General features: G+C 36.6%; 1 protein-coding gene across 2 annotated transcripts; it reads left to right on the forward strand.

Moving 5' to 3' along the window:
- The first annotated feature begins 5,527 nt into the window (after positions 1-5,527).
- LOC132121583 (nebulin-related-anchoring protein-like) lies at positions 5,528-24,631 on the forward strand. Of its 2 annotated transcripts, none has more exons than XM_059531113.1 (43): positions 5,528-5,756; positions 5,942-6,036; positions 6,210-6,297; positions 7,418-7,522; positions 7,615-7,722; positions 7,853-7,957; positions 8,696-8,803; positions 8,889-8,993; positions 9,077-9,184; positions 9,266-9,373; positions 9,473-9,580; positions 11,090-11,206; positions 11,785-11,889; positions 12,011-12,118; positions 12,855-12,968; positions 13,166-13,264; positions 13,459-13,563; positions 13,668-13,775; positions 13,860-13,967; positions 14,100-14,297; positions 14,399-14,503; positions 14,680-14,778; positions 14,854-14,958; positions 15,070-15,177; positions 15,297-15,608; positions 15,704-15,808; positions 16,558-16,656; positions 16,791-16,895; positions 17,017-17,124; positions 17,206-17,319; positions 17,436-17,633; positions 17,736-17,840; positions 18,419-18,517; positions 18,601-18,705; positions 18,888-18,995; positions 19,169-19,480; positions 19,567-19,671; positions 20,096-20,194; positions 20,284-20,388; positions 20,855-20,962; positions 21,069-21,380; positions 21,622-21,774; positions 22,646-24,631. In XM_059531113.1, the coding sequence occupies exons 1-43, from the start codon at positions 5,685-5,687 to the stop codon at positions 22,991-22,993; spliced, it is 5,589 nt and encodes a 1,862-aa protein (XP_059387096.1). In that variant the 5' UTR covers positions 5,528-5,684; the 3' UTR covers positions 22,994-24,631. The 2 variants fall into 2 exon arrangements, with proteins under 2 accessions (XP_059387096.1, XP_059387097.1); XM_059531114.1 differs by having other exon boundaries at positions 7,618-7,722.

Here is a 24,631-nt window from a genome sequence, read left to right on the forward strand (position 1 = left end):
GGTCAGTTGCTGTGTGCATCTCACATCAGAACTCTGTCTGGACTCGTCCATGGTGTGGAGAAGCTTGTCCTGAAACACCTGGTGCATGCCATTGTGCGAAGCACTGAGCCAGCCTGGCCAGCCGCTGAATAAGCCATGTTTGCTAGGGCTGAGGTAGTCCTGCAGGGCTTAGATGGATGCACTGCATGGGTTTTCACCCCAAGGCCAATGGAGGGCACAGAGCTTGCTATAACCTCCTTCCTTTAGAGAGCAAGAGGTAAAAGTGGTGGAAGTAGAGAGATTAACATGCGCCGGGTAGGAGGTACGTTTCCTTGTGATGGTGTCCCTCCAGGTACCATTCAAGGAGGCCATGGGGAGGCTCTTCCAGAGCAAACAAAGCCAGGCCGAGATCCTCCACAGCCTTAGTTAGAATGTGGATCAGCTCACTGTCCATGATGGGCTATGTTGTCAGTGTCAGAGGCAGGGTTTTGGGCTCTTTGCCGAAACACAGCCACTCTTCAGCATCCAAAGCCATTAACTTCCTCCTCAGATGGACGGACAAAATCAATCTGCTCACAGCCGACGAGGGGTGCTGTTCCTAATGTGTGAAGCACACAAGTGAATCAATGAGTAGGGGGGAGAGTGAAGCATGTGGGAGCTGCGCCAGCATGAGTTCACTTGAGCCCAGTGTTAAAGCCCTGCTGCTCTGCTGTTTCTTTTTTCTAGGGGAGAGAAGAAATGGGAGAGAAGATCGGGGAGGACCGCCTTCATTAAAGAAGGCAATCCATGAGCAGAGAAAGGTGAGACTCATGCTCTCTTAGTGAGACCATGCCGTCTAAGTGAGCACAGCCTCTGTGTGAATGCTGTCAAGACAGGCGACACATTCACTGTGCCCATCTGCATCGTGCAGGGGAGCCACATGTGCAGCGTGACATTTGCAGCAACATCACTGGAAATTTGCTCTTAGATTTGCTAGATGGCCACATGGGAAGGCTTCAGGCTTCTTCTGCTGCTGGGGGCTCATGTCAGCAAGTAGCAGAGTGAGCTGAGCTTCTTCCTTCTTCGGCTTCTTGCTTGCAGAGTCCATGAGGAAATGATCTTCATCCCTGAAGGAAAAAAATTCTGCCAAAATGGTGCTCAGAGAGTTCTTATATTGGTGGGCTCCGCCCCTTTTGGTGAGTTGAAGTGCTATTGGTTCATGCAGCTACATGAACATGAACAAATCTGTCTTCAGTATCAGAGTAAACAGGTGGTTCTCCATAAACATGTCAACACAATGGGGTAGATCATTCAAAAGGGAACTGTGTGTTTAAAAAGGAAAGTAAAAATACAAAAAAAAACTAACATACATCCACAACCCAGTAAACTGTATAATATTAGAAAAAATTACAGATGGGTTCAAGACAGCGATGAAAAATGCCTGAACGCAGCTGACCACCCCCAAGTGTGTTTACTCATGGATAACTTTATAGAAAACATATATCCTCATAATGAATATGGCATTATTTGACAACAACATCTAATCTTAAAATAAAAAAAAAATTAAAAAATACTTGAGCAAAAACAAGAGAACGAAAAATAGTTTGATTCGGATTGGGAAAGAATAAAGGAAAATTTAAGGCAGCTTGCAAATCAAAAGCTTAAAAAAATGAAAATACACTCAGAAAGAACATTTCAGTCAAAATCAGCAAAAAATAATTTAAGAATCTGTCCATTCAAACAGTTTCTAGGACAAATGGAATCTTCTGAATAAAAAAACAAAAAACAATACACACAAAATGTAAACACCTGGAAAAATAACTTTGAACAATTCCATGGCAAAATAAACATGAATACAAACAAGCACAGATATATGAAATATTAAACTATATAGAATACATAATTGGCAAATACCAAAATCCACTAGACTACCCCATCACAGAAAAAGAATTGATGAATAAAATTCAGCACTGCCAACAAAAAAAGGCAAGTGGTCCAGACGACATCCCAAATTACATGCTCAAAAATACAAATCATAAATTCTGATTGGCAATAACGAAACTGTTTAACATGGTTCTGAGTGTTGGTTATTTCGCTGACATATGGAACAAAGGACTCATTATGCCCATATTCAAGAGTGGAGACAAATCGGACCCAAACAATTACAGAGGCATCTGTGTAAGCAGAAGTCTGGGGAAGTTGTTCTGCAATATCATCAGTCTTGTACACTTCCTTACAGAGCACAATGTGCCAAGCAAAAGTCTGACTGGATTCTTACCAAATTATAGAACAACAGACCACAGACAACAGAAAGCAAAACCAATATATTTGCTTGCTTTGTAGAATTCCAAAAGGCCTTTGATTCAATTTGGCATGAGGGGCTGCTGCCAAAACTTCTAGAAGCAGGTATTTATATATATATATGTATTCAAACAACCAACAAACAGAATTCTTCACTCAAATTTTGCTCAAATGGGCTAAATTTTGCTGTGGATGGACTGAAAGAGAAAGCAAGAAATGCCTTTTATATCATAAAAACATCTATCCAAATTGAAATACCAATCAGAATCTGGTTCAAGATAATCAAATCAGACACAGAACCTATTGCATTATATGCCAGTGAAGTGTGGTCCCCTCTCCTAAATCACAAATTTGAGAAATGGGACAAAGAGACGAATGAAGCCCTACATGCTGAGTTCTGTAAGAGTATCCTCAGAGTACAGAGAAACAAACCGAACAACGCATGCAGGGCAGAATAAGGCCAATATCCTCTACTAATGCACAGTGAGAAACAAGCCAACAAATTTGGAAAACATCTAAAAATAAAGTCCTTAAAAACAATGAAATGAACCCTGAAAAAGTCCGCTAATTAAGATGGTCCTGAAGCTGCAAAAACAAACTAACATGACTAACAACAGCCAGCATTAGGACACTGAAACATCCACAAAATTTGGCCCAATCAAATAAGAAAAAAAGCACAAAATTAAAATTATCTACATTATTAGATTAAAACAACAGAAAAACAAAGAAAACTTTATAAGTTTTCAGAGACAGAGCAAAACTTCCTCACCAGCTGTATATAGTGGTTGCTAGATTCAATGTAAACACTATGTTTTGGCAATAAAAAATAACAATTCTCATGCCAACAAAGAAGAAAAAAATAAATAAATTATCATGAAAATGCTGTCAATTGCATTTTAAAACAAACATCATTAACCAGACTAAAATCAATAGATTATTGACATTAAATTGAAAGTAAATTAAGACCTTTTTATTCCAATGTGATGAGAAAAATAACCATGTGCCCATTTGAACAGCCTCTAATTCCTCTGACCTTTGACCTTGAATTTTTTGTATTTTCAGAATACTATTTAAAAAAAATTGACAACACCAATAATATGAGATAAAAGAACAAAAATGCTAATTTATGTTATTATTTAAATACTTAAGTTATTAACCCTTAGCATTCCTCTAAAATGTTCCTAAAATGCCTAAAAAGGCAAACCCAAAGTAAATTGCATGCTTTCTTGATCCATTTGGAGTATATGGTTTTGGTCTCTTTAGAAATTTGACACTCTGAGGTTTGTTTCTAAACAGAACAAACCTCAGAATCACTGTAAGTCTTACTGGTATTGAGCATGGAAGTAGCCAGCGTTTGAAAATGAATGAGGTCTGGGGTGGGGTTAAGAATTCTGCTAAAATAACCCCACATACAACTTATTATACACACTAAACACTTTAAAAGAGACAGATATGTAAATGTTTGTGAAAGATTTCTTCTCTGTTTAGGAGGAATGAGCATTGATCAATTAAATCATATTACACCATTACTTTAGGTTAGAGGTAGCCTATATAATTTTGTAAGTTGTTTATTATTAATTTAAATTAAATTAAATTAAATTAATGCATTATTCATTTAACAATACATAGGCATATTACTGTTATAGTTTTCATTAATAACCATTGCTATATAGATGACAACTTTATGTAGTGCTGTTGACCTTATGAATGCTGTTGTAAAAAATTTTAACAATACTCAATGAAATAGCATAGACGTAACCTACCTATTCGTTCTACAGATCTCTGCACTAGTGTTATATGCTACTGTTTTTATATCGTTGATAATGTTTCTGACAGATAATATCATGAGTTTTTTTTTTTGGCTTACCGAATGTGGTATCTTGTTGTCAGTAATAACGTTCGTGTGTGCTCTTTTGATTAGTGTCAATTTAAATTCTGGCGATCATTGCAGTGTTGCCAGATATTGCTATGAAAACAAATAAAAACCGAGAATGAATAAATAAATAAATAAATAAATAAACCGAACTGAGTGCAATTCTTTTGTGAATAAGATAAAGATATTGCTGACCCTAAACTACAACATCCCGCTTTATTAACTTTCTAAAGTGTCAAATTAAGTAGCAAAGACAAGTCCAAAGACGCTTATAATAACTGGATCTGGAAACAAGTCAACAACTCTGCCCGCTCCCTCACTCAGTTCTCTCAATCCTCGTAACTTCTTGACTCTGCCAGGTTTCGCAGTGATCATTTTCATACAACGCATGCTAAACATTCTTGTGAAAACTTAATTATACATGCAGACACTCATTAAAGCTGCAGTTTTGCATATTTGTTAAACCTGTCATTATGTCTTGACAGTAGAATATGAAACAGATAATCTGTGAAAAAATCAAGCTCCTCTGGCTCCTCCCAGTGGCCATTTGCACAAATACACCGCTCCCGGTAAGAAACAACCAATGAGAGCTGCGGTCCGTAGCTTTTTTTGTGTTCAAAAAATACAAAATGTATATAATAAGCGAGTACACCATGAATCCATTTTCCAAATCATGTTTTTAGTCTGTCCTGAATCACTAGGGTACACCTATAATAAGTGTTTATATTCGAAATATTTTAGATTGCTTCGGGGGTACCGCGGCGGAGTAACCCAGTACCTATGTGATCCTTCATAGACATAAAAAGAGAGAATTGTATGTCACAAAGTAAACCCTTAAAAACACGCAGTGGAACACTAAGCGGTTAACTTTGTTTAAATTTGCAGTAATGCTTAACCTAGGAAAAATAAAATGAGTAAAAAAAATAAATAACTGTAAATTTGTAAAATGATGTAGAGTCAAATATTTAATATTATTTCATAAAATTATATAAGTATGCCTCTTATACAGGGTTTCTGTTACATTTATCAATCCGATGGCATGTTTGTCACCATATTTTGATAATGACTTAATCATAGTATCTAAAGGTTATGTAGTACTGTATATAACAGCATGAACAATAACATCTTAATTGAGAAAATGACAGAAAGTCATGACAGCAAATAAGAAAGTAAGGCATTTCAACACATGCAACCATCTAGTCGTGACTTCACTCACCTATTTAGAGCACGTCTAAAGGCTCTGACTAATGTACTCAAAGTGAACAACACTGTGATCACAATTCAGTGACATCTCTCTCCCTTTTCAAGTAACTTACAGTTGGTGAACCAGTCAGCTGACCAGCAATAGCTAAAGAGGGGAGGAACTCTGCACCCACCAACATGTATTAGACAGGGTCTCAGTCAAAGAGCAGATCTAAGTTTAACACGGGACAGAGACTGAGACACAATTGGGAACAAGAGACTGTCTGGGACGCCTTACTTTCCAATACTGACTATTTGCATAAGTTGTTTTTATTTCTCTCTGGAGTTGCCATTTTAATTTGATACAAATATGAATGTTCAAAAGTGTGCCAGGTGTGGGTTTGTGTTGTACCCAGCGGAGAAGATCAATCTTATTGGTCAGGTAAGTCTTTATGATGTGTCTCAAAGACCTACAATTAAAATTATAGTATAGTCATACACTTTCTATGATGTAAGCAAGACTAATTAAGCTGGACAGATTTCAGGAGAAGGAATTGGATTCAGCCATTTTTAAAATACACATGTTCATTTTCTCCCACTCTGCATGTGTCTCTTTTTCTCTTTCAGAATTGGCACAAAGCATGTTTTCACTGTGAGGTCTGTAAAATGATACTGACTGCCAATAATTTTGTTAGCCATCAGAAAAGGCCATACTGCCAAGTGTAAGTTTTTGAGTAATTTTATGCTTAAATATATCTTTTTTTTTTGTAAGAGTTAATAATTCAGCATTATTTTCCATTGCTTCATGACTAAAGGCATAATTTGTATATACTGCATAGTTTGGTCATTAAATGTTAAATGTTTAATTATTAATTATATCTCTTATATCTCATAGGCATAATCCAAAGAACAACACATTCACAAGTGTTTATGAGACCCCTGTCAACATCAATGCCAAGAAGCAATCTGAGGCGGTCAGTGAGGTGAGGTTTTGTTTATGTCACAGACGCCACAAAATACAACCAAACTTACTGTACATCTGGCAAAGTACTATAGTAATGAAACTTAGTACACCCTTTTTAATAGAGGAGACTATAAAAACATAATTTGATAAAAATTCAAGTCATATTTTGTTTTTTTTCTGTAACATTATTTGAGAATTTTTACAAGTGTGAAGTTCTGACCAGTTGACTGTACATGACTTCTTACCAAATAAATAAATATATAATATAATAAGATCTGAGTTTAATATATCTTGTCAGTTTACTCAGTTGAAATTATCTTGTTAGTTTACTCATGGAGATTTAAAAATACTCTATTTTGAGGTCATGAACTGCTTTCAAACACAGGTATGCGGAAAGTAAAATATTTTTAAATAAATGATATAGAAATTCTTATTTTAAAAAATCTTCCAGATTCAAGAACACTTTTTAGGCAGCCTGCTGCTGAACTGCTGTCAGTTTATTAACTGTTTTATTGATAACTGTTTTACAAGCAAAAGTAGTTAAAGAATTGAATATAGGTCGTTTGGCTTGTAATACTCCCTATATGAGCTGGGTTAAAGGTCTGTTTTTAGGAGAGCTCAAAGGCCCTGGTGACTCTACAGGTTTGGAATGAGAACTGCAAATCTCCAGTTATTTCTGTGGTGTGACATGATACTTCTCTGGCCTTCTTTATGTATTTGCTGTTTAAATTTATACCACACGGGCCACCTCTCTTTTCTTGCTTCCTTTCGCTCCCTCCCTTTCTCTGAATCTCTCTCAGTGGGACCCCCACCTGCCCCTGTCTGTCACTGGTCTCTAGAGTGTACTTAATGCAGACTGACAGAAGGCAGACCGCCTTATGTACATTTCACATGTATAATTTTATTTCTTCCCTGAATAATTACATAAAGACAGTGTGTAAAAATAGCTCTCAATAGCATCACTGATGTTGCATGTCTTTGAATGTGACTTTTAATAGTTTGTGATATTCCATCATTCTTCATACATCAGGAATCACAGAAAAGGGATTTCAGAATCAATCATTGCCACATTGTAATTTACTATTGTGCTAATAGGAAGCTCACTATCATTTCTCTTTTTATATCTCTGTGGTTTTTAGAATAGATATAGAGAAGAAGGGGAGCGTTTCATGTCTACTTTCCACTATGACATGAGATCAAAGGAAATCGAGCAAGCTCGTAAGGCCAGCCAGCTTGTCAGTCAGGTGAGGAGCCAAAGGAAATAGTACCAAAAATCCATTAAGTTTAGCTGTGGACTATTTTATTAACATGTGACTGTTTTTAATCTTTCTAAAAGCAGCAAGGCTACCAAACTGAATTTGTAGGCCAACAATCAATTTACTCGGGCAGCGTTACCAGCCAGGACATTGTTCGTGTGACCCAGGCACAGAAGACCATTAGTGACGTGAGTTATCTGATTCAGACTCAATGAACAAATGAAAAATGAGGTTCTTGCTATTTTGCTATGCCAATAAATGGATAAATTATGATGATGTATTACAAAGAGCGACCTGACGTGGCAATTTGGGCTGCAGGTGGAATATAAACGAGGCCATGAAACTCGTGTGACGCAGTTTACCTCTGTAGCCGACACACCTGAGATGTTACATGCCAAGACTGGAGTCTCACTGGCCAGTGATGTAAGGATACATTTTCCAGAGTGACCTTTCTGACTGAAATGGCATGTATGGTTTTAAAAATCCTAGAATCTTTATACTTTTTCTTTTATATAGTATTCTCTCATATAAAACTGTGGTAGTAGAAAAATCTTTCTGTCATATTTCTAACTGTTGACCACAAGTATTTTTTATATTATAGTATAGTAGTATAATATAGTAGTAAATGTAACATTTTATTATATTATTTTAAAACATAACATTTTAATAATGAGTTACATAAGCTTTTAGTGTGAAAGTTGAACCTATCAATATTACTTTGTCCTGTTGAGTGACACATCCTCAAGATTTTGTACTTAATTTTCAAACAATTTTCATACACCGGCCTCTGAAGATAAATATAGAAGCAATTGAGTAGGGTGACCATACATCCTCTTTGTCCCCGGACATGTTCTGGCTGGGATTTCTAAATTACCTAAAATATCTGGGTTTTGGCTTTGTTTTCCTATTGTTTTCATCCCTGCTGAAGATAATGACTGAAAAGAAGTTTGACAAATAATGTGCATGCATTGTACATAATCAACCAATCATGACCAAAAGCCAAGACCAGGACATTTTAGGCAATTACAAATTCCCAGCCAGGACTTTTCCAGGACATATGTTCACACAGTCATCTGGTGGCTTTCCTCTTACCCCTGTTTATGTGATTAGTCATTGTACAAATTGTGTTTCTGGTCTGTGATGTTATATGTGTATTTAAAGGTGAAATACACAGAAGAATATGAGCAGGGTAAAGGAAAGGGTAGTTTCCCAGCTATGATCACGCCAGGATATGAAATGGCAAAGAAAGCCAATACACTGGCTAGCAATGTAAGTAAAGTCTTAGTTGCAAAAAGTCAATTTTCTGTCCTACCAGATGCTTTTCAAGCTAATTATTCCGTTCTTTTTTATTCAGTTGGAGTATAAAAAAGGCCACGAAGAACGAATGTCAAAGTATACCACTGTGACGGATGCTCCTGATGTACTTCTAGCTAAACATCAAGGGAAGATTGTCAGTGATGTAAGTAAATAGAATTTAGAAATTTCTTTGTGGCCGAATATTGTCTATATGTCTTAGTTTTGCATCTCCTTCCATAAAAACAGTATGTCTACAATGAGGAATATGAACAGCAGAGGGGCAAAGGCAGTTTTCCTGCCCACTTCACTCCTGGATACCAGGTGGCCAAAAAAGCAGGCGAGATGGCCAGCAAAGTAAGTGTCCAAATTTGTAAACTACAAGTGGATGAGATCTGCATGTGCATGCCAGTTGTAAGCTGGTTTTGTTTTGTGCAGGTGAAATATCAACAGAAATATGAGCAAGAGATTAAGGGCACGACCAGCACTGATGCCGGTTCTGCAGAGTTTGCATTGGCCAAAGAGAATGCACAACACTTCAGTCAGGTGACACAGTGTTCTTTTGTGCATACAGTGCCTTTGCTTTACATCCTATGTGGTTACATCCTTGCTTATGGTTATACTGAATGTCTCTAATTCCTTTAGCATGCCTATACTGAGGAATATGAACAGCAAAAGGGCAAGGGCAGCTTCCCCGCTATGATTACCCCTGGATACCAGATGGCCAAGAAAGCCCATGACATTGCCAGTGATGTGAGTATCACTGCATCATCACTGCTGAAGTGGTCTGTCATTTTAGATGTTCCACTTTTCACATTCGGAAATACACCAGTTCTGTCCAAGTCAGGGTTCAGGGCTATAGTAAGCTAAACTAAAACTAAAAATAGAAAACCATACATTTTTAGTTTTTATTTGGTTTAACTTGATGTACTAAAATAACTAAAACTAAAATAATAATTAATATAAACAATATAGACATTTATAAACAAAAAGAGCAATGATATATAAGTGCTATAACAAGCCTCAGTTAGGATAACACACTACACGTAGCAAGGGCTTTTAAATAATATAATAAATAAAAAGAAAAAGATAGAATAAAAAAACAAATAGAGCAAGCTAGTGTTAGAGATCTTTACACACACACACACACACACACACACACACACACACACACACACACACACACACACACACACACACACACACACACACTTGCATAATAAATGAAAAGAAAATAGAATACAAAAAGTTTAGAAAGGTAGTTAGATTTTTTTTTAAAGAATAGAATTAGAATAGTGAGTGTTAAAGTTAGAGGGTCAAATAAAGATGGAAGAGATGTGTTTTAAGCCGATTTTTGAAGATGGCTAAGGACTCAGTTGTCCGGATTGAGTTGGGGAGGTCATTCCACCAGGAGGGAACATTTAATTTAAAAGTCTGTAAAAGTGACTTTGTGCTTCTTTGGGATGGCACAATCAAGCGACGTTCACTTGCAGAACGCAAGCTTCTAGAGGGCACATAAGTCTGAAGTAACAAATTTAGGTAAATGGGTGCAGAGCCAGTGGTAGTTTTGTAGGCAAAAATCAATGCCTTGAATTTTATGCGAGCAGCTATTGGAAGCCAGTGCAAATTGATAAACAGAGGTGTGACGTGTATTCTTTTTTGGCTCATTAAAAATTAATCTTGCTGCCGCGTTCTGGATTAATTGTAAAGGTTTGATAGAATTGGCTGGAAGACCTGCCAAGGAAGCATTGCAATAGTCCAGCCTGGACAGAACAAGAGCTTGAACAAGGAGTTGTGCAGCATGTCCCGAAAGAAAGGGCTTATATATATAAAATATATATATAAAATATAAATATTATTTAAAAAAAAATTAATATATATATATATATATATATATATATATATATATATATTTAATAAGAAATGAAAAAATAAAAATACAAGCAAATTCTAATTATTAATAATACCAAAATAACACTGATCCCAGTTAATGTTTTCTCACCTTGGCCCATCATCACTAAGTGGAATTTGTAAATTTTCTCCCATGACTCCCACCAACAATCCAATGTTGTCACTCTAGGGGCATCAAAAGGACATATTAAGACACATGACTGTCTAAATGACTGATTGTGTATGTTCTCTCATGTCACAGGAATTCATCCTGACAGATCAGACATATTTTACAGTAGATTGAGCTCTTTCTGGTATTCTTGTGTTTGAACACCTTTTTCTCATTCCCCTCTCTCCATGTTTAACCTGCAGCTGAAATATAAGAAGGATTTCAACAAGATGAAGGGATCTTCTGCATATAACACTCTAAACACTGACGACAACTTGTCTCTAAACAGTGCAAGCAAAATCAACAAGCTTGTGAGCGGGGTGAGTGATTTATGCCACTGGTCCATTGCCTACATCAGGTACAGAAGAGAGGCTCATCTTTGCAGGATTAAAGAAGGGTATTTTAATTTTAAGAGACTTTTATTTACTTTTGCCGATTTGCCCATTAAACAAATTTAGAAACGACATTGATTAGTTAGCTGAAGATTTGTAATATGACTTCCTGAGTGCATTTTGGGATGCACAAGTGCAAAAAGAGAAAGAGAGGATCAGTGAACTCATCTGTCATTGGCTCAGTCAGACATAACGTCTCCACACCTGCTTTCTCCACATCCCAGCCACCCACAGATATAAACAAAGACTACACATAAGCCCAGAGGCCACATTGTCATTCTATTTTCACCCTCTCACTTGACCAGTAGATCTACATTCCACAGCGTATACCTGATGATGCTATAAACAATACTGCATCCTCATACTACCCTGATTTACAACCAAATGTCAAAAGGGCACATGGTTTTCTGTATGCAGATCATAAAGTTCACCACAAGTGAACTTGTGAGACTCAAAATTCCATAACATCATTGCTTATGTGACACAGACATCCTCCCGTTATACAGGTTGAATACAAGAAGGACCATGAAACCACCAAAGGCCACAGCATGAACTACTGTGAGACGCCACAGTTCAAGAATGTGTCAAAGATTGCCAAGTATACCAGTGATGTGAGTGCCCCATCAGTGATATGATGAAAGAATGACAGCATACACTATATTTAAAGTGTTGTTGTGCTGGGAACTTGTGTGCAGTCATATGCAAGCTCATTTACTCTGTTTGTGATTGCAGAATAAATACAAGGAGAATTACACCAGTCACATGAAGGGGCACTATGAGGACAGTGGCATCGACAAGAAGACCATGCATGCCATGAATGTCAGAAAGCTTGCCAGTGATGTAAGACAAAAGCCATTTTCTGAACATATTACTTTATACATATATTTTTTTTCATGTTTAATTGCATTAAATTTGTAGAATCCATATGATAATAGAATTAGCATTTGTACAATTCTGAGATATAGACAAAGATTTTTAGATACATTACAATTAAAAAAAAATTGGGGTCAGTAATTTATTTATTTATTTATTTTTTCAGCAAAGACACATTGTGTCCTTTCAAAATTTCAAATAGTTCTGAAAAAAAAATATATATTTTCCTAAAAATATCTATCCATCAAAATAGTTCTGAAAAAATATATAAATAACATGTTTTCCATGAAAGTATGGAAAATATAAATATTTAAACATTGTTCTTAAAAAGAAATGTTACTTGAGCACCAGCATATTAGAATTATTTGTGAATGATCACGTGACACTAAATACTGGAGTAATACTGCTGAAAATCAGCTCTGCCATCACAAGAACAAAATGCATCTCAAAAATATATAAGAATAGAAAATGGCTATTTTAAATTGTAATTCACAATATTACTGTATTTTCATCAAATAAATGCAGCCTTGGTGAGTTTAAGAAACTTCTTTCAAATATGTTGAATACAATTTTACCAACCCCAATGTATGTTTATATATATATATAGATATATTATTTATATATTTATATATTATTTATTTATGTTTTAATTTTAGGCATAATTCATATTGGTTACATATTCTGCAATACCATCTGATTTCAGATTGCCTACAAATCAGAATATGAGCAGGAGAAGCATGTGCAGAGTGAGTACAACTATCCAGCCACCATCACTCCATCCTATCAGTCACAGAAGAAACTGGAGCCACTCAAAGATGTAAATCTATCATTCTTGTTGTGACTATAAACCTAAACTTCATGTATTGGCTATTCTGCTTAGAACTTGTCTTTCAGCGATTGTGCCATGCTGATTAGCTTGAATAGTGCTGCCTTAGCCTTACAAATTAGCTTCATTTTGTAAACATGCAAGCTAATCTACTGAACTGTAAATGGATGTCTTTTCCCCCCACACAGAAAAACTACAGACAGCATATCGACAAGCTGAAATTCAGACAGGTTACAGACACCCCTGAAATTGTGCAAGCCAGAATCAATGCCCATCAGCTCAGCAATGTAAGCATAAATTGTCCTTGTCATTGAGTGTTCAAGTGAATTTAACATAACTTATCTTATTTCATATAACTCATCACATATACATGATATGTAAAAATTGATAGCCTCAATGCACTGTAAGTCGCTTTGGATAAAAGCGTCTGCTAAATGCATAAATTTAATTTAATTTAATTTAATGTAATCTCTCATTCAAGCTGAACTACAAAGCCAACTATGAGAAGACAAAGATGCAGTACACATTATCTCAAGATACACCAGAACTTAAAAAGGCCAAAGCCAATACAGAACTCTCCAGTGATGTAAGCCTGTACTCACACATTCCAGAGCCACATTGTTTGTCATCCATATATATAGTTCACACACGCGTTGATTTTGTTGTTAAGTGTTGTCTGGACTTTCACAGATCAAATACAAAGAGAACTGGGAGAAGATCAAATCCAAAGGATGTGACATCGGCCTAGACACACTGACACTCAAAGCTACCAAAGCCTCTCAAGACCTGGCTAGTGATGTAAGAATCAAATGTTCAATGTTTAAATGTAAACGTCATTAAAATTTGCTTTCTTGGGTTGATTTGATCTCTTGGGTTGTACAGATCAAGTATAAGGAAGCATTTACAAAGAACAAAGACAAAGCCATTGGAATGGGTGTAAGTGACTCAAAAACACTGCACTCCCTTCAGGCATCCAAGCTTAGCAGTGAGGTAAGCCTGAGTACCCCAAATCACGTTAAGTTAAACAAAATTGTATTTTTCCCATTAACATGAGTGCACAATCTGAGATTCTTCAGATGCTATTAAGCCTAGAAAATACACAAATCAAATTTCTTGCTATAGGTTGCTTATAAAAAGAATTCTAAGGAGACTCAATCCAAGTGCCACCAATCTCTGGACATGGTGAATCTGAGTCATGCTAAGAAGGCTCAGGCCCTGGCCAGTGATTTGGAATACAGGAAGAAGTTACACGATTATACCATCCCGCCTGACGACATGAAAGTGCAGCAAGCTAAGAAAGCCTACCAACTGCAGAGTGATGTAAGAGGAAGAAAGCATGTCTATTTGCAAGACAAGAGTAGAATGATATAAATAGTATACCTTTAAACATTCTATATGGTTTTTTGATTTGGCTCTTTTAGAATCAGTACCGATCAGACTTGAACTGGATGAAAGGAGTCGGATGGGAGGTTGATGGCTGCCTGGATGTAGAACAAGCCAAGAAAGCAGGAGAACAATTCAGTGAGGTTGGTCATTACAAAATGTTTATTCCCTACTGATTAGACTCGCATATCAGTTCACCAGCATTTTCATAGGCTTCTTAACTAGCCACCAAGATTTCTTTGGTCTTCAACAGGAAGACAATGCTGGACAGCAAACTTTACATATTTACTCTAATTGTGCATTTTCCACCTCTATACAGAAAAAGTATCGCCAGAAGGCAGACAGTGTGAAATTCACACAAGTGGCTGACACTCCTTCCATCATACATGCTAAGAAGAGCCAGGAGCAGCAAAGTGGGGTAAGATATGATCCATCCGATTGGACATTTAACTGAAGTCCTGTCTGAGACTGGTCTGCCTTTTCTCATCCCCAGCTGGCATACAAAGCGGACACTGAACAGACAATGCACCAGTACACTATAAGCAAAGATGAGCCTCTCTTCAAGCAAGCCAAAGCTAATGCAGAGCTTCTCAGTGAGGTATGAACTGAATCACTTGAATCTGTTACTTATGTTGCAATAATAACCTACACTTGAACTAACAACCCACAGCCTGATTTTAATCAACACATTCAAATTGGTGATTTTCAGAAAGCATATAAGAGTAGATGGGAGGAGCAGAGGGAGAAAGGTTTTGAACTAGGCTTGGACTCACTTTCAATTCTTGCCGCCAAAACAACAAGGGATCTTGCCAGTGATGTGAGTGACCAGACACCCTACTGATGCACATGACTCACTTTGTACTCAAGTAGACACTGTAAGCTCAGGTATTGTGACTAATAATTGAATGTAACATTGCTGATATTCCATATATGTAGGTGAAGTACAAGCAAGAATATGAGTTGACAAAAGGGAAGATGATTGGCGTGAAAACTGTGTCAGATGATTCTCAGATGGCCCATTCAGCCAAGGCCACCAAACTCCAGAGTGACCTCAACTACAAGAAAGAGTATGAGGACGCCAAGACCAAATACAGTACCTCACTTGATATGCTGACCCTCACCCATGCCAAGAAAGCCCAGGAACTGGCCACTGAAAAAAACTACAAAACTTTTTTACACAAGTACACACTCTTGCCAACTGATATGCAGGTGGAATGGGCCAAGAAAGCCTATGGCCAACAGAGTGATGTAAGCATTCAATTTAATGGCTTGTAGAGCCAAAACAGTTACAAGCATGCATTTTGTTTGGAATTATAATAATGAAAACTTTGTTTACTTCACAGAAAAAGTATCGCTCTGACCTAAATTGGATGAAAGGGTTGGGATGGGAGACCACCGGATCCCTTGATGTCCAGCAGGCCAGAAAAGCTACAGATTTAGCCAGCGAGGTACAGATTGACCTCTCATGAACATGACCAACTATACACACTTAATGTCATAGGTTTTCATCTGTCAAGTTCTAAAATCAAGTAACTTGAGGAGTCACCAGATTTCTAGGTCATCAGCAGGACCCTCTGAAAATGAAATTCATATGTGACAACAACAAGAGCAGTTATGTAATGCTTGCATAGCAAATAGCTTAAGTAATAGGTTATATTTAGCAGGGGTAGGAATAGGAAAGAACTATTTCTTCAGTTCATCAGCACCTTGTGTAGTTTATTAAGAATCCTTGTCTCAGCAAAATGGCTGAGAACCACATAAAAAATTATTTTCTCAACAAATTTACATTTTTAGGTTATTATGCCTTCAGAAATCTGACATTTCTTGATAACAGTGTATTTTGCTAAAGAATGTGTTTTGTTATTTACTAATTTATTAGAGCATATTCCTATACATTTAAACCTGGGGATAAAAAGTGCTGCTTTTAGGATAGAAGCCATGACTATTATTAGATGCACTTAACTTTGAGTATAGATATTCAACTCTGCTAAAATAGAGAAGCACATGCCTGTGGTTAGCATTTCAATTAAACATCTGTTTAAAGGTATTATGAAATGACTGAACCACGTCGTCCTTGAAATGATAGACCTTGGTGGCCGTACACTGAAGAGACAGTTCAGTAAATTCAGAACACACTCTACATCTCCCAGCACTGACAGTTGATATAAATCTTTGTCATGTGTTGTGTATGTTCCAGAAAAAATACAGACAGGATGTGAGTGCTCTTAAGTTCACCAGCATTGAGGATACACCAGAGATGGTCCAGGCCAAAATCAGCAGCAAACTGATTCTTGATGTATGTCTTCATTTTGAACATATATTAATTATTCTTTCTATGAATCTGTTCATTGAACTGGAGGGCAATTGTTAAAAGACAGAGGAATTTCTGCACATATGTATGTGATTATGTTCATATTTTGATGTTAACAGAGATTATACAGAAAGAAAGGAGAGAGCGAAATGCACAAGTACACACTGATTGGAGATATTCCACAGCATGTGCAGGCAAAGCTCAATGCCATGAACCTCAGTGAGGTGAAAATTCATTACACACACTGCCGTTGCTGTTTCAGAAACTATTTAACACCTGCACAAAAATGTATTTTTTAATTTCCACATTAAACATTCTACTAAAATATAATTCTTTTCTATATAGTCATGCTACAAAAAGTCCTGGAGAAAGATCAGAGATGGTGGCTACAAATTGCGCTTGGATGCTATTCCATTCCAAGCAGCCAAATCATCTGCAGAAATCCTCAGTGGTGTGAGTATTTTGTAAACAATAGATGAACTACAGTTTATTTTGGTTACCTGTCTGTCTAACTGTATAAATGTTTGCCTCCAGCAAAAATACAAGGCACAGTTTGAGAAGACAAAAGGGAAGATGATTGGGCTAAAGGGACTACAGGATGATATAAACATTGCTCACTCTGTGCATGCCACAGATATACAGAGTGATGTGAGTATTCCAGCACACTGAGCAAGGCTACAGTATTTAGAGTTGCTGTGTGAAGTGCCACAAATATAAGTTTGAGAGGTCATGTTCAAGTGATTGGTCAACTTTTATTTCCTTAGCTCAAATACAGAAAGGACTCTTCTAAGGTGCATTCTCAGTTCCATCTACCAATGGATATGTTGGAGGTGCTCCACGCTAAGAAGGCTCAGTCTCTGGTCAGCGATCAGGACTACAGACTTACATTGCACAAGTATACAACATTGCCTGACGACCTCAAAGTGCAGGCTGCCAAGAGAGCATATAAACTGCAGAGTGAGGTAATGGCTTATTTAATACAGCACTAGTATTGCTAATAATCACAGTTTCACATAATGCCTCTTGAAAGTTGAATGCTCTTGAACATTTTATCTATGCAACAGAAAATCTACCGCTCTGATCTGAACTACCTTCGTGGTGCAGCCTGGATTGCCACTGGTGCCCTACAGATTGAGGGATCCAAACGGGCCACAGATCTAATTAGTGAGGTATGAATGGCTATTCATATATTAACACATTGAAATAGCAGTTTGGGATCAGTACTTTTTTTTTTTTTTTTTTTGAAAAATATATTAAGCAAGGACATGTTAAACTGATCAAAGGTTGACAGTAAAGACTTTTACATTGTTACAAAACAAACAATTCTGTTTCGAATTAATGCTGTTCTTTTGAGCTTGCAGTTAGTCCAAGAATACTGGAAGAAAATATGTAACAGTTTTCACAAAAATAACAAAAAGCAACAGTGATAATAATAAGAAATGTTTCTTAACAACAGCAAATTATTTCTGAAGGATCATGTGACACTTAAGACCAGAGTTATTGTCATCACAGAAATAAAAGGCATTTCAAAATATTAAAATAGAAAATATCTATTTGAAATTGCAATAATATTTCACAATATTCCAGTTTTAGTATTTTTGATTAAATAAATGCAGCCTTGGTGAGCATTAGGGAAACTTTTTTCAAAAGCTTCAAATATATTACAGACTCCAGACATTTGGAATGTTATTGTATATTTCAAATTTGTAATATATATATTTATGATATATTTCTTTTGCCTGAACAGAAAAACTATCGCCAGCAGCCCTATTCATTTAAACACACATCTGTCACGGATTCTCAGGATATTGTGCATGCTAAAAGCAGTAACAAGATCACTAATGAGGTAAGAGGGCATATATTGTTTCTGTGTTTTGTAATTTCTAGCAAAAAAGGGATTATAATGTTTTGTGGTCTGATGTTATTCAGCGCTTGTACAAAGAAAAGGGAGAGAACTTTAGGCACAACTACACCATGACTGCAGAGAGACCTGAAATCACCCAGGCCAAGATTAACGCTGCTAACTTCAGTGATGTAAGATGAGCCTTCCAAGTCTATTTTCATGTATATGGATATTGCTACATCATAAAAAATCCCCTATTTTAAACTGAAGTTGATAGCTCATTTCAAAGATATTCTAAATAAGAAGTTATTCAAATGAACCTGCATGCAAGATGTTAGAGAAGGAAGTTTGAACATTTTCTGTTTTGTTTCAGGTTAAATACAAGGAGTCATGGCATGCACTCAGAGCTCTGGGTTATAAACTCACCATGAAGGATATCCCCTTCCAGGCCGCCAAAGCCTCCACCAGCATTGCTAGTGATGTAAGAATACACTCTCTAAATTTACACACATAAACATCTATGGTCAAAAACAGCTCTGATAAACTCATGCACTAATATGCATAAGCAATCATACCGCTAAGTTTGTGGTGACCAACAGTTCCTGCATGTGCACAAATATCCAGTTCACATATTCACCTCTATTACCTTGGTAGGTCCAGTACAAGCATAGCCATGTATTGGAGAAGGGCAAGCATATCGGAGCTCGCAGTGTTCAGGAAGACTCGCATCTAACGCACTGCTTAGAGATGGGTCGCCTGCAGAGCGACCAGCATTATCGCAAAGACGCTGCATCTTTTAGTGGCCAGTACCAGATGCCTCTAGACATGATGAACCTGGTTCATGCCAAGAAAGCCCAGGCCTTAGCCAGTGACCAGGATTACAAGACTCACATACACTCTTACACAGTCCTACCTGATGACATAAAGGTGCAGTGGGCCAAAAAGGCGTATGACCTGCAGAGCCAGGTGAGAAAGAGTAAGATCCTAGAAAATTGACAAGGCAAAGCATCATAACATAAATACTATAATCTCGTCTTCTTTGTCTTTCAAAGAATGTATACAAATCAGATCTGAACTTCATGAAGGGAGTGGCCTGGGACTCAGTAGGTGCACCCCAGATGGAGTCTGCAAAGAAAGCTGGAGAGCTCATTAGTGATGTAAGTTGCATTAAAATTTAACATGAAATTAAAACTGAGTCTGATTAATGCAAGCTCGTGGTCTTATTGTGAATTTTGTATCATTGCACATTATTCCAATATTTAAAAATGCCTATACAACCTAAATCAACCAACTTTATCTTTATACTGACATCAGTTAGTCTTTGCTATTTAGTTATTTTAGATCTGAATCCATTCTGGTATGGAATGTCCACTTTTCACACTCTGACTAATGGATAACCAGTGGATAACTTTTTTTCCCTTTTAAATACCCTGTTTCACTTGTATTCGTGAAGTAAATAATGAAATAAAATGTGGGGTTTCATGTTTATAGTCATCATTTTGCTAGCATATTGTGAAAAAATAATACCGCATAAAATCAAGGCTAATAATATATGCTTTTCTTCACCGTAACCTTCTGTAGAAGAAGTATCGTCAACATCCTGACAGTCTGAAATTCACTCAAGTTGCTGATTCACCTGATATCATTCACGCAAAGAACAGCTACATGCACTGTAGTGAGGTAAACTTCACTCAGCATTCTTCTATCAGTGTGTGTTTACAGTGGTTGTTTTGGGTCAAGTGAATAACAAAACTTTTATCCTGTTTCAGAGGATGTATAAGTCTGGAGACTCTGACTCTATGCACAAATGCACATTACCCTTTGATCATCCTGATTTCATCAGAGCAAAGATCAACGCTCAGCAAATAAGCGATGTAAGCCTGTTGTTGATTGGTAACATTGATTGGTTCTTATAAGAGGTATTTCAGTTGTTATGCTAAGTTTGGAAATTTTTAAGATTTAAATTTACATTTATTCATTTGGCGGACGCTTTTATCCAAAGCAAATACAACAAGGGATTTATCATTTGTTAATGGTTTTGAAAAAAGTTTTTTCATAAAGGCTTCAATGTTAAAGGTTGCAATAAAAAAAAAAAAAAAAAAAAAAATATATATATATATATATATATATATATTAAAATATAATAGATTTTTTGATGGCAGTTTCAGAAGGCTTTACTCCAGGCTTCAGTGCCAAATGATCCTTCAGAAATAAAAAATAATAATTTTTAAGTAGCAAAAACTTGTTTTCATTGATATTAACATTGAAGATTCCAACTTTTTTGACTGGTAGTACATCCTTTAACATCGTCTTTGTTCCTTTATCTCTTTCATTTTGCAGAAAGTGTACAAAAAATCAGGTGAGCAGGTAAAGTCTGCAGGTTACGACCTCAGGTTAGATGCCATTCCCTTCCAGACAGCCAAGGCCTCCAGAGAAATCGCCAGTGATGTAAGTCAGAATCAAAATGTTTATTTGCCAAACTGTGAGCTACTTTCTCAAGTAAAACCCAGCTTTGGAATTGTATTTTAATATATGTTGTACCATTTCTTCTCAGTTCCACTACAAGGAGGCATATGTCAAAGGGAAAGGCCAGCAGGTGGGCCTCCTCAGCGTTGAGGATGACCCCAAGATCAGACACTCACTGGCTGTAGGGAAGCTCCAGAGTAACAACGAGTACAAGAAGCAGTTCCAGGAGACATGCTCTCAGTTTAAGATCCATGGCGACCAGCCTGAGTTCCTGCATGCTAAGAAGAGCCAGGCTCAGCTCAGCAACCTCAACTATCGCCAGCATCTACATGACTACACCTGTGATCCTAATCAGCTCAATGTCAAACACGCTAAACAAGCCTATCAGCTGCAGAGTGATGTGAGAACTGAGTTTTGGGATTATTCAATGATTTATGACAAACTGTATTGATGCCATCCTAGTGTGTCTGACGAAATGAGTGGAGAAATTCTCAGCCATTTGAAAATATGATATTGCAGTGACTTGGTGGCAAAAAATAAAAAATAGAATAAAAAAAAAACATAACTACTTTGACACAGGAAATGTTCTTGTAGTTGTCATCATGTAGCCAGGTTTAATGGGCCTTACACTGTGGTTGCAGGTGAACTACAAATCAGATCTGAACTGGATTAAAGGTGTGGGCTGGACCCCACCGGGCTCTCATAAGGCAGAAATGGCCCGCCGTGCAGCAGAACTTGGGCTTGCTGAAGGAGTAACCACTGATGAGGCTATCGCCAAGTATCAACAGCTAATGGTGAGACAACTCTACACACAGTAACAATATTATATGTTATCTGAATATATCTAAATATAATATACCTAGTAAGCTGCCTTGTTTAGTATCCTAACTGCAGTTGGAACCTCATAAGTGAGTGATTTGGAACACTCTACTTAGCCAGCAACTCCACGAGCTACACAAACAGCACCAGTGGTGCGACCCACAGCTGATTTCTATAGAGTCTGGTGTTATCATGTTGCTGAGCTAACAGCACAATTCACTAATAAGCATACAAAATCTATAGTTTTTATATATTTTGAATTCATTTTTATATTTTCAGTTTTCATTTTAATTTTAGTAAAATGTTTGTGTATGTGTTTGTCATTTTAATGACTTAAAAAAACATAGCTACTGTATTTAGGTTTAATTTATTTTTATTTAAATTTTTGTTTTAGTTTTTCTTTTTTTATTCATTTCCAGATAATTTTACTGCTTCACCTTAAACTTAGTTTCAGTTAGTTGCCAAAACAGCATTTTGCTTATCATTTAATATTTTTATTTTATTTCATACTTATTTCAGTTAACATAAATGTTTTTTCATAGTTTTAGTTAATACTAATATCCCTGTCTATAACATTCTATTATAAAATAGTTTCATGCCAACTTCAAAAGTTTATTTTTAAATGTGATTTCTCTTACCTCATTCACCATCTTTGATTTTTTTTTCACTGAGATCGTTATAGTGCATTATGGGATTGCCTTTTTTTTTGATACATACCGTGCTGCTTTAGAATTTAGGCATATTAAGCTGGCTATGGCCTTCAAGTCATCGTACATTTGAAATTTTAACCACATTACCAAATTGCCTCTATTTCCTCTCCTTCATAATGTATTTCTTCTGTCTCAGATGCTCCAGAGACAGCAGGAGTTCCAGGAGCAACAGCAATCCACTACAGAGCAGACGGACACCACAAAGGAGTTCCAGCAGCCAGGAGTCAATCCTGATGCGACGGAGATCCTCCACGTCAAGAGGAAGAAGACTATTCACACCGCATTCAAGCAGGCCAAGACCACAAAATCCATCACGTCACAGTCTGTTGCTTCCCACTCAACCACAAGTCAGTCTATCACCAATCAGTCCACCAAGAAGAAATCCATTATGAGCCAGTCTCATGCTGATGAATCCACCGCAAGTCAGATGAGTGAAAACCGGGCCGTCACAGATCAAGTTGCTGCAAAGTCAGGAACAATGTAATCTGTCATTTCTGTCTTCCTTACTTTTTTTTTATTATTAAATTTATGAACATCATGTAGATCCTGGTGTTCTTTGAATGTGTTTTTGATTGATACATCAATTTAGATAAAATATGTAAGTGAAAAGAGAATGTGAAGATGGTTTTAAGTGAAAAGTGAACATGAAGATAAAGTAAGTTCAGACATTTTTTTTATGGTTTAATGTGGTTCTAATTATTAAGGTTTTGAAAAGATATCGAACAAAGCTGTAAGTATGGACAGTGTATGTAAAGAATAGAGGTGAGCATGATTTTGCAGAAGTGATATTTTATTATACACTATTTTAAAAGTAGATAAACTATTTGCTGGGATATCTTTTTTTCTTTTCTTTTTTATTTGCTGAGAATATAATAAGCAAGAATCAACTGTATACTGTCTGGTTAAATTTATAACATTTAATTTGTTCCTCTGGTGCATTTGACAGCTGTGTTTGGTGGTTCTGAAATAGTTATATTTGACTTACTGGATATAATGTATGTCTATCAAGCTGTGCAATATGAGAGAGAACCGCAACTCTGCTAGCAGCGTTAAATAGCTGATCTGTAAGTAAAAGTTTGAATTATGACAAATGAAAATAAAATTTATTTTGGTTTTCAAATGTCCTTCACAAAACTTGTCACTAAACATTCCCACTAGAGGGCAGACACAGACAGTTTTATTTTATTTTATTGTGATTATAGTTTCTCGTAAAACAAACTAGTTTGGCAGACAGACAGACAGTGATGGATGGAGATAGATAGCTAGATAGACAGACAGATACTTAGACAGACAGACAGATGATCAATCAATCAATAGATGATGAATGGATTGATGGACATTTGGATGGATGGATGGACCGCACTGTAGAAGCTATAAAATAGCAGTATTCCTCCAGCAGCATGGAGGAACTGCTCAGCGTGGCTTCACTATTGTTGAATCAGTTTAAGGAAATAAATCATGTTTATTTTCTTGCTTTTCCAACGCGAGTGTTGTTGACCCATTTGCCTAAAGCAGAGGTGCTGAACAACTGTTGTGGAGGAACTGTTGATGGTCAGCCCAAAGGGACACTTGTGAAGGCTGATGCAAGTTCACATCTGAGTTCTCAGCACATGGGCTTTTGGAATTGGTTACAGGAATCTATGTGGAAAAACCCCTCTCAACAGAAAAAATAGGTCTGGTTATTTCCACTGAATTTTAGCATACAGAATAAAAAGAGATTTCTGCATAATGTATGATACATGTGTATTTTAACTTCAAGCTCTATTAAAGTGATTATTTTCATACCGCTTAGGATTAGAACAGATGGGTTTTCAAAATACATATTTCTAATAGTTATTCTTCAAGAGCAGTGATAGGAAAAACAAACAGGATGACTAATTATGACATTTTTTTTCAATTAATGTACATTTTGCATGCATATAAAAGCAGGAATGACATCTCAAGTGTTTTAAAGACAAATATGTGGCCATTCCCTTAGGCAAAGTTCACTGCTGAGGAAGAGGAGAGCATGACAAAACATTGAGTAAGGTGACCATTTTTCCTACAGAGACCTGTGTCAAATGACCTGTGAGTCAATGGGTTTGTGTCAAAGTGGCAATAAAATCGTCTGTATGTGAAGACA

Source organism: Carassius carassius, chromosome 39, assembly GCF_963082965.1.
Source record: "Carassius carassius chromosome 39, fCarCar2.1, whole genome shotgun sequence".
Taxonomy (NCBI): domain Eukaryota; kingdom Metazoa; phylum Chordata; class Actinopteri; order Cypriniformes; family Cyprinidae; genus Carassius; species Carassius carassius.

Excerpts from the sequence above, each read along its gene's own strand:
- LOC132121583 (XM_059531113.1), top strand. The coding sequence starts at position 5,685 with ATGAATGTTCAAAAGTGTGCCAGGTGTGGGTTTGTGTTGTACCCAGCG. Across the intron at positions 6,298-7,417 it reads AATCTGAGGCGGTCAGTGAG|AATAGATATAGAGAAGAAGG; the intron begins GTGAGGTTTTGT and ends TGTGGTTTTTAG. Across the intron at positions 8,804-8,888 it reads CCAATACACTGGCTAGCAAT|TTGGAGTATAAAAAAGGCCA; the intron begins GTAAGTAAAGTC and ends TTTTTTATTCAG.